Below are 10,634 nucleotides of genomic sequence, written 5' to 3' on the forward strand. Positions count from 1 at the left end.
TATATATATATATATATACATATATACACTCTTTTGAGGTCAAGAGGATTAAACAAATAATATGATTTGAATTGTGTATATTTCGAAAGCTTTCTATTCGACGCCATATTTGCTTACTCACGAAATATGACTTTTTTTTAGTACGTACTTTTTTTTAGTGTACTGATAATGAAATGCAAATACTTGATTCACATTTACATTGGATGCAACATAGCGTGATTTTTCTTTCAGTATATACATCGATGCCATAGTTTCCATTGATTAGTTTTGCTACTACTACTTTATTTAGCAAGAACATATAATAACCTTATTTGTTTATCTTGAAACTAGGAACTGCGCAAAATGGAGGTGTAATGTTCTATAGAGCATAAACAAGTTTAATGGTGGGCTGTGTTAGGAGATCTTGTGAATATGAATCTCTTTTCCCTAAAAAAAAAAAAAAAAAAAAAAAAAAAAGTAGAATCGGAGGTGACTTGATATAGGTGACTTGATATAGGATTCTGGGAATTGACAACATCAAAAGTGACGAATTTTTCACACTTAATAATGAAAATCAGACAAGAAGCAATGGTCTCAAACTGTCCGGAAATAGATTTAATTTGGATGTCGGTAGAAACAACTTCGCCAACCAAGTAGTTAATGAATGGAATAAATTTCCTGCAGAGGCAGTGCAATGTAGTTCAGTTCGAAGCTCTAAGAATCATTTAGATAAACACCTAAGCAAGATGCTGTAATGACTATAATTTATTTTATATTATTTGTTTATTTGTTTTGTTATAATTTGTCCATTTGTTTATTATTATTTACTTGATTCTCATTTATCAGTTATATGTCAATTTATTATTATTTACTATTTACCTGTTTGTTTATTATTTAACTATACCTATACATTTATTTATGCATTTTATTTATTATTTACATTATTATAGTTTTTATTTATTGATTGATTTATTTATCATTATTATGATTTTTTCGCATCCGACCTAGATATGGACCAAAAGGTCTCCTGTTGGCATGCTTCGCCTTTGTAATCCTTTGTAATATCGTTACTTTCAGTACGGAGTACGTATGTTGTTGTTGACCTGAGCTTGACGAATGGAGATTGGAGAATGTTGTGGCCTGGCATTGGGCACAACAAACAAAGTCAACAACAGAAACGAAGAGTTCTGCACACGAAAATAAGGCAAGTTAGCAAATATTAGTATTTAAGTATCAATTACAGTTAGAATTATCTACAGATACGTCACAAGTGGCAGTGTTTTATTATTTATGATGCTACCATGTATGTAGCTATGGAATTACATTTTTCAGTCGCAAACAAATTGCGAGTTACAACCCAACCACTTACTGCCCACAAGTATGGAATATTTTTTTAATTGGGTTCTTGGATGAGGCAGTATACAATTATGAAATTAACTTTAAAACTGGGAAGACGTGTCGATAATTGTAGGCAAGTCATAAATACAAAGAAATAACCTACCCTAACCTAACCTAGAATCAAACGCTACATCATAAAAATACTTTTCATTTGTCCTGGTATGGGATTGTGGGGCTTCTGCAAGAGAGACCAGGGGCAATGGATTGACTTAGACCAACAATAGGAGTCTGCATGAAGTGGCCTCTTAATCATTCAAAGGATTATAAAGGTGGAGCATGCTGACAGGAGACCTTTTGGTCCATATCAAGGTAGGATGCAAAAAAGATCATAATAATCATAAATAAAAACTATGATAATGCAAATGATAAATAAAATACATAAATAAATACATAGGTATAGTTAAATAATAAACAAACAGGGAAATATTAAATAATGATAAATTGACATATAACTAATAATAAATGAGAATCAAGCAAATGATAAACAAAGAGACAAATGATTATGATAACAAAACAGATAATATAAAGCTAATGATAATCATTAGAGCATCTTGCATAGGTTTTTATCTAAATGATTCTTAAAGGTTTGAGCTTCAGTCAATCTATTCCTCCAGGTCTTTCTTCCAGTAGACAGAACTCTGGAGTAAAAATACAGAAGGCATTAACTCCAAAAATGCAATTTTTTGCAATTTAGGTATCTATGGAACCAGCAGAAGGAGACAAACCTTACTTAATGTGGGTTAATTCTGTCTTACCATTATATTGGGGTCTCAACAGGCAGACTGCATTAACTCCACGTGTCTTCTACATTATTAGAAGGTTGCTGGTAACCACTAAGGAAATCGGAAGAAAACAGTAATTCCCAAGCGCTTTAGTGATTACATGAAAACGCTTGGGAATTACTGTTTTCTTCCGATTTCCTTAGTGGTTACCAGCAAAATTTGCACGTGTTGTTTTTAGTGATCTTTCGGCATTACTAGAAGGTATAACGCATTGACTGCTTAACATTTTGGAGGAATCAAATGCCTTAAAGCAACAATTCTCCTGCCCATGCCCAGGCTTGCAAAAATACAAGATACATACATACATATACCAAGGCTTTTTCCCCCATACAAGGGAGGTAGCCAAAAAAGGAAAAGGCATAAAATCATTCCCACCCATTCCATCCCTGAATACACTCCACACCCCTCCACCCTCCCTCTCATCTTAGCACCTCCTGGATGACGGGTCATCCCTGCACCTTGTCCACTGCCCTGGGTCAGAAGCAGTGTCGCAAGACACAGCACATCCACAGCAAGTCCGCTTCATTAAATCGGCGACCCCCCCTCTCCGTCCCCCCATGCATAAAAGGAGAAGATGGGGAAAATCTCCTCAGGCTGCATCAAATTTTGCTCACACATACTACCTCACCCCCCATCCCCCCACCCATTCCACCTCATGCATCACAACATCATCCATATACAACCATTCTCCATTCACCCCTGTCTTCTGTCCTCTCCCATCCTTCCTCAACAAACATTCCCCTCTTCCCCAAAGCCCCCTTTACCCCATCCATCCACCTCATCCTAGGACGTACCTTCATGTTCACTCCCTCCACATCTGCCTTCCATACCTCTTTTACTAGTCTTTCTTCATTTGTTCTTTCCATGTGTCCAAACCATCCTAATACTCTTTCATCAACCCTATCTCCCAACTCCCTTTCCACCCCCGTTCTTCTCCTCACCTCCTCATTTCTCAATCTATCCAGCCTAGTAACCCCCATCATACTTCTCAGACACCTCATCTCAAACACATTTAAGCTCCTCTCTTCTTCTCTTATGTTCCATGTTTCTGCCCCATACAATGCTGTTGGCACAATCACTCCTTCATATAGTCTCCTCTTAGCATCCATCATCAAATGTCTATTCCTCATTACACTTTTTAATCCACCAAGGCATTCACTCGCTTCTCTGAATCTACATTCTACCTCCACCTTCACTCCACCTTTTCCTGCCACATTTGCACCCAAGTATCTAAAACTATCCACTTCCTCCAGTCGCTCTCCCTTAATGCTCACTTCCAGTCTACTGCCACCTTCACCCCTTGTACATCTCATCACCTTACTTTTACCCACATTTATCTTCAGCTTTCTTCTATCACACACTCTCCCAAACTCTGTCAACAAATAAATAGTAATAGAAATACAAGATACAGATATAAGTAACATAAAAACAATAAGTTGTCAACCCTTTACTAAAGATTTTCTCAAAACAAGGATTTTGGATAAACTTTTATCCCACTGTCGGAAAAGAAGACACTAATGTTGAAAGTTTTGAATATTTCAATCACTAACTGTGATCCTCTTCAGCAGAAAGAGGATCACAGTTAGTGATCGAAATATACAGAACTTTTGATATTGGTGTCTTCTTTTCAGACAGTGGGATAAAAGTTTATTTTAGCAATGTGCTACTACATTACTTTACTGTGAAGGATTCTGGAGTTAATCCGTTTTGACTTTTCTCAGCCGAACTCCCAGGTAACTGGCAATGGCCATTGGATTAACCTGGTACTGCTCCCTTCCTCTTCACTTATACCAGTTGGTGACAAAAACAGACCTACACCTGTATGATTCCCTCAGTACAACATTGTCCATAAGGGTAAATTTTAAGAAGTGCACACCTACACTGTTAGGAAGATACAGTTTCACATTATTTATCTGGTTCAGTCATCCTTTAGTCAGTCATCTCATGTTATCATGGGTCTGAAGTTAAACGCAACACCCTATCTCAGTGGCGGATTAACCATAAGGCAAACTAGGCACATGCCTTAGGGCCACAAAAAAATCCAGGCCATTTCTGGCAGTCCAAAAACATTTTGATTATGACAAAGAGAAAAATGTTACGTGTCAGTTATCGGTAATTAGCCACGTTGTGAAAGGTCTGAAGTTGTTTACTATGTTTTAAGTGCTTTGGCTGTAAAACAATAAAATTCTTAAGTTTCTTAATCATCAGAACAACAGACATTTCTTTTACATACATACATATACCAAGGCTTTTTCCCCCTTCCAAGGGAGGTAGCCAAAAAGGGAAAGGCATAAAAACACTCCCACCCATTTCATCCCTAAATACACTCCACACCCCTCCCACCCTCCCTCTCATCTAAGCACCTCCTGGATGACGGGTCATCCCTGCACCCTGCTCACCGCCCTGGGTCAGAAGCAGTGTCGCAAGACACAGCACATCCACAGCAAGGCCGCTTCATTTAATCATTTAATCATTTAATTTGATGTTTACATATTCTACATGTATGTCCTTGTCCGTGTGTACTGTTGGTGGCAGAAACTCACAGCGAAATTTGATAAGGTTTTGTTTAGAAATAAATATTTACTAATGGATATTTGGTATTATTGTACAATAATATAGATTTTATCATTAGTTCAGGCCATATTTAAAAAAAAATCTTGAAATTTGCCTTAGGGCCACAAGAGCCTTAATCCGCCACTGCCCTATCTCATCCAGCATTACATATACCTAATTGCTATCCCCATCTAGAGTATTGGCTGGATGTCATTGTGGGGTTAAAAGCTGATCAGTATACAGGGTCTATATGGTGTGCCCCAATGGACCAGAGCCACACAACATTTTGTCTGTGACAGGACATCTCTATTCATAGAGAAGTGATGCTACTTTATTATACTGCAACTCTCCCTCCACTCTTACTACTGTCCTGCACCTTTTCTCTAAGTATTGAATTCCTTTTTCGCTGAACCCTGTGGTAGGGAAGAAGAATATTGCCACCAAGTGTTCCCACTTGAGTTGTAAAAGACAATCAAAATGGAACAGGGATAGGACTAGGCATCCTATTCTCTGTAGCCCCAGAGGGGAAAAGGGTATGGGAGGAGTTTTCCAACCAGAACCTAAGGTTTGGGTCTTTTAATGCGTGTGGATGTGGTATAGATGAGAGTAAAAGGAAAAGGTAGACAGTATGATTGTGAGAAGAAAGATGGATGTGTTGGCATTGAGTTTGAGGGGCGAGTTTGAGTTTGGGAGTGTAGTTGGAAGAATGTCAGTAGTGAAGAGAGGACGAGGGAGAAAAGGGGTGCCTTTACTAGTAAGTGAAGAGTTAGGTAAACACGTGGTGGAGTGGAAGGTTTAATCAAGGTTAATATGGATGAAAGTGAAACTGGGAAAGGTGATGTAGGTTTTTGTAAGTGTATATGGACATGGTAGTGAGAAGAGTGTAGAGGAAAGGGAGGCTTTTTGAGTAGATTTAAATGAGTGCATAGAGGGTTTAGGGAGAAATGACAGTGTAGTGGTATTGGGAGATATCAATACTAGGGTAGAAGATGAACCAATAGATGGAGTGATTGGGAAGTGTGGAGTTACAGGAAAAAATCATAGTGGAGAGATGATGGTGTCTACAAAGAGAGTTGATGATAGCAAATACAGTGTTTAGGAAGAAAGTCGAGCATAAGTACACATGGGAGAGGGTGGTGGATAGGGTTTTAGTGGACTATATAGTGGTAACCAGAAGAAGAGTGGAAAGATTTTTGGATGTACATATTGTAAGGGGCGAGAGTGGGGGAATATCATATCATTTTCTGGTGGAAGGTAAGTTGAGAATGGAGGACAGATGGAGAAAGAGGAAAAGGACAGAAGGTAGAGGGGTGCTTAGAGTAAACTGCTTAAATGAGAAAGAAAAGGAGAAGGAGTACAAGAAGAAGCAGAGAGAAGAGTGGGAGGGAGTGAATGATAGAGTAGATATAGGAGTGGAGGAGAAATGGGGATATTTCAAGTAGGGAGTCATAAGGAGTGCAAATATGGTGTGTGGAACAAGGATGGGAGAGAATGGTAGTGAGTGGTGGGATGAGGAAGCAAAGAAGTTTGTAGAAGAGAAGAAACAAGCATTCATAGATTGGTTACAAAATAGGATGAGAGAATCGTATGAAAGGCACAAAGAAAAGAGAAGAGAAAGCATAAGGTAAGGGGACAAAGAGGAGAGCAGATGTGAAATGGGTTTAGAGTATGACAGAATTTTTTTTAAAGTAATAAAACATGTTTTGGAAGAAAATTAAGAGGGGAAGGGGAGGCAAATCAAGTAGAGAAGAAAAGGTGAAGATGGAGGGATGGTAATGGAAGAGACAGCAGTAAGAGGAAGATGGGCAGAGTAATTAAGGGAGTTGCTAAATGTGAAGGAGGATAGGAAGGGAAAGGTAGTTGCAGTGGGAAGCACTGAGGAAATGACAGTGGTGAATGAAAAAAATGGAGGAGAAATAAGGAAAGATGAGATGAAAACAGTTATTAAAATGATGAGAGCAGGTAAGGCACCTGGGTGGGTGTCATGCAGTGTTGTTGAAAAGGGGAGGTACAGTGATTGAGGACTGGCTGGGGAGGTTAGTGTTTGTCTTAAAAAGGGTAGAGGACTGGAGGAGTGCTTATAGTTTTACTTTACAAAGAAAAAGGGGACAAGTGTGAGTAGTAGTTTCAGAGGGATCAGTTTGTTGAATGTAGTTGGGAAGGCTTATGGGAGGGTTTTGATTAAGAGGATTAGGAGAGGAACAGAGGGGATAATTGGGGAGGAACAGTGTGGGTTTAGGATAGGTAGGGGTTGCTTAGATCATATTTTTGTGGTAAGACAGATATGTGAGAATGCTTTAGAAAAAGGTAAGGATATTTTTTTGGGCCTTTATGGATTTGGAAAAGGTTCATGACAGGGTAGACAGAAAGGCACTGTGGGAGGTATTGCAGATATATGGGATATTGAGGAAAGCTGTTAAGAGCAGTCAAGAGTTTTTACGATAGTAGTAGAGCCTGTGTTAGAATTAGAATTGGAGAAAGTGAGTAGTGTTTTTTTTTTTTTTAATGAAGGGGAGGGGGTGACTGATTGAATGAAGCAGCCTTGTTGTGGATGTGCTGTATCTTGTTACATTGTTTCTGACCTGGGGGCCAAGAAAAGAGGGAGGGATGGTGAATGGAAGTGGAGTATGCGGGGATGAAATGGGTGGGATTGGATTTATGTCTTTGACTTTGGCTGGCTACCTCCTTTGTAAGGGAGAAAAAGCCATTGGTATATATATATATATACAGGGTGAGCCAGAAGTAGGTGGACAGTATGTGGAATAGGTTTATGTACCAGTTATATCATCACAATCTCGAGATTCTAATAAATCAAGTGATTCCCCAGTTACAACAGTCTAATTCATATGACCTTTATTTTCAACACGATGGGGTCCCTCCACATTATTCAAGAGCAGTCCGTGAGTATCTTGATGAAACATTTCCTGGGAAATGGATTGGACCAAGAGGCCCAATTGATTGGCCGGCATGTTCACCAGACTTGACACCGATGGACTTTTTCTTTTGTGGAGTACTCAAGGACAAAGTTTATAGTCGAAATCCAAGAAGTGTTGGTGATTTGAAAATTTACATAAGAGATGTATTTCAAGAAATTAATACCCAGATAGACTTGTGAAAAAATGTTTGTCGAAGTGTAAGAGGCAGACTTCAAAGCTGTGTAAATCGTGATGGAAAACAGTTTGAGCACCTGCGTTAATAGAATTTAAAAGCTTTTGTATTATTGTTCTCAATAAAATTTAATTCTCAATGTAATAATTGTATTAGTGCATATAGTTGTATGTATACATAATCTCTAAATAAATGTTAGCATTTACTGCCCACCTACTTTTGGCTCACCCTGTATATATCCCAATTAAATAATTCCATGATGAAATGGCATGTCTATTTACTTTTTGTGTGTGTGTGTTTAGCTTTTGTTAAATCGAAAATGAGTTATAAAAAATTACAACATTTATATTCTAGTACATTCCTAAACACAATTACTGCAAGATGATCAATTGTTGAGATTGTATTCTGTCCCTTTGACCCTGAGTGTGGATTAGTTTTCAATTATAAAAGACTACTGCATGATTTCTCTTCATACAATTCTAATATAACACTCTTAATGTATGGTAAACAGATGTTAAAACATACAAATTTTACACAGTATATATGTGAATTGCTACAAACATTATGTGTTTTGAATGATACTCATTGGCAGGGTCAATGTGTAATGTGGGTGTGTTTTTCCAGAAGATATGTTTATTGTGACATAGATTATGATTTGTTTTCTCAATAATGGCTCTGTTGTTTGCTATGAATGAAATGTTAGAAAATGTTAATGGAGTTGTATAATAATATATTACATTTTATTCCCCAAGGTGCAGTTAGATACTCAGCAATGTCGGAATCCAGTGGAATAGAAAAATGTAGGAGTGGGAATGGCAAAGTAAAAATAGAACAGAAATTGGAAGGACAGAAGTCCTTGAGAAAAGATTTGCTCGTGAATGAAAATTGTAATGCAAAAGCAGGACAGGAGGTGGAGGGTGTAAAATGTGACCATTTATCTCGTCCCAAGTCTTCATTGACAAAAAGTAGAAGAAAGAAGGTCTACAAATGTACTTTATGTTGTGCATCGTTTCTCTATTCAACTGACTTGAAAAATCATATCAGGACTCACACAGGTGAAAAGCCGTACGAGTGCACTCTATGCCAAACTTCCTTCTCGACTTCTGGAGGCCTGAAGAGGCACACGCGGATCCACACCGGCGAGAAGCCCTTCAAGTGTTCCCTGTGCGAGTCGTCCTTCTCCGAGTCCAGTAACCTCAAGAACCATATTCTTGTTCACACTGGTGAACGACCTTATAAATGTGATTTTTGCGAGTCTTCGTTCAATAATTCGAGCAGTCGGAGACGACATATCCGAACCCACACAGGTTTTAAGCATTTCAAGTGTACTCTTTGTGATGCTTCTTTTTATGACTCAGGCAGTCTCAAGTCGCACTTTCGAACACACACCGGCGAAAAGCCGTATAAATGCAGTGTGTGCGTGGCCACGTTTGCTCAGTCTGGAAGCCTCACTAAACACATGCGTAGCCATACCGGAGAGAGGCCGTATCAATGTCCTTGTTGCGTGGCATCGTTCTCCAGGTCTAATGAACTCAAAAGTCATATTCGGTATCACACCGGTTAAAAGCCTTACTAGTGTGGTTTATTGTGAAGCTGCATTTTCAGGGTCAAGTGAACTGAAAGGACACACCAGGGGTGGACCATTCCAGTAGTTGCCCAGTGGGATCCTTTGGAGCAAATCATGGTTGACCACAGACGAGATCTGGAAGTCCCTGGCACATGGGAGACCAAATTGTCCACCCTTGCGTGTTCGCACTCGCACAGATGCGAGGCTATATATATAAATGTGCTTTTTTATCTTCATTTTTTAGCTCTAGTGATGCGAGGCTATGTAAATGTGCTTTTTGTCTTCATTTTTAGCTCTAGCGATATAAAAAAATAAGAACACACACAGGAGATAAACTTTATGCATGTTCTTAGTGTATGGTTTCATGTTCACAATTGTCTAGCTTGAGATTTCACGAGAATATTCACAATTCATGTGAAAGACTAAAGAATGGTCATTGTGACAGTGAAGTTAATGAAACGCACAGTTCATTTCTCTCTAAAAGTTGCTCTCCTAAAAACATGCATGTCTTATCAGGCGTTACTAGATTACATATTCATGGGGAAATAGAAGAGGATCAGGAGAAGGAATGTGCTAGCATGAATGGGACCTTACAAGAATTAGAATGGAGATAAAAACGGAAAAGAAACAAGCTGTGAACAGGCATTCACTTTGAGTAAATCACTGCTAAATACAAGGTAACAACTGATGGGTAATAGTGTATTCAGTAATCATTAAAACTTTCTTCCTACTGTCTGAGAATAACTTTATCCTCCCCCATTGCTAAGATAACTCCATCGATGATGGTAGGAACAAGAGACACAACCTCATGTGGTTGGTGGTGCTGGCCCATTGGTCGAGCTGTACTTGGGCTAGAAAGGTAGTACAGCTTGCCAACAGCCAATATGACTGAGCAAAGATTCACTCTGTCCCCTAGTGGGGAGGAAGGAAGAAAATTGCCATTAAAGTTGTCTAAGACGAATATATGTGCTTTAGCCCAGTGGTTCTCAACCTGTGGTACTTGAAGCCCAATTGGGCCATGGCGGTTCACAAGTGGGGCTGCCAACCGAAAGCCAGTGGGTGCAAAGCGATTAAATTTAGTGTTGAAATCATCTCCAGGAGGTTAAACAATAGCAATCCATAAACACGGGGTATACGTGAAAATAGGTTGAGAACCCCTGCTTTAGCCAGCTCCCACGCGCGGTTTCCCAAGGTTTATCCCAATCAATTGAGCAAACTGGTCAATCAAGAGTGCGCAGCGTGTTTTT

The 10,634-nt window shown here is 39.0% G+C and overlaps 1 protein-coding gene across 1 annotated transcript; it reads left to right on the forward strand.

Moving 5' to 3' along the window:
* Positions 1-1,664: 1,664 nt before the first annotated feature.
* Positions 1,665-10,349, forward strand: LOC143031277 (uncharacterized). The gene is made up of 2 exons (XM_076194908.1): positions 1,665-1,686; positions 8,573-10,349. The coding sequence occupies exon 2, from the start codon at positions 8,593-8,595 to the stop codon at positions 9,382-9,384; it is 792 nt and encodes a 263-aa protein (XP_076051023.1). The 5' UTR covers positions 1,665-1,686; positions 8,573-8,592; the 3' UTR covers positions 9,385-10,349.
* Positions 10,350-10,634: the final 285 nt, after the last annotated feature.

This window comes from Oratosquilla oratoria, chromosome 12 (genome assembly GCF_046742065.1).
Source record: "Oratosquilla oratoria isolate Oo_2021 chromosome 12, ASM4674206v1, whole genome shotgun sequence".
Lineage (NCBI taxonomy): Eukaryota > Metazoa > Arthropoda > Malacostraca > Stomatopoda > Squillidae > Oratosquilla > Oratosquilla oratoria.

Excerpts from the sequence above, each read along its gene's own strand:
- LOC143031277 (XM_076194908.1), top strand. The coding sequence starts at position 8,593 with ATGTCGGAATCCAGTGGAATAGAAAAATGTAGGAGTGGGAATGGCAAA.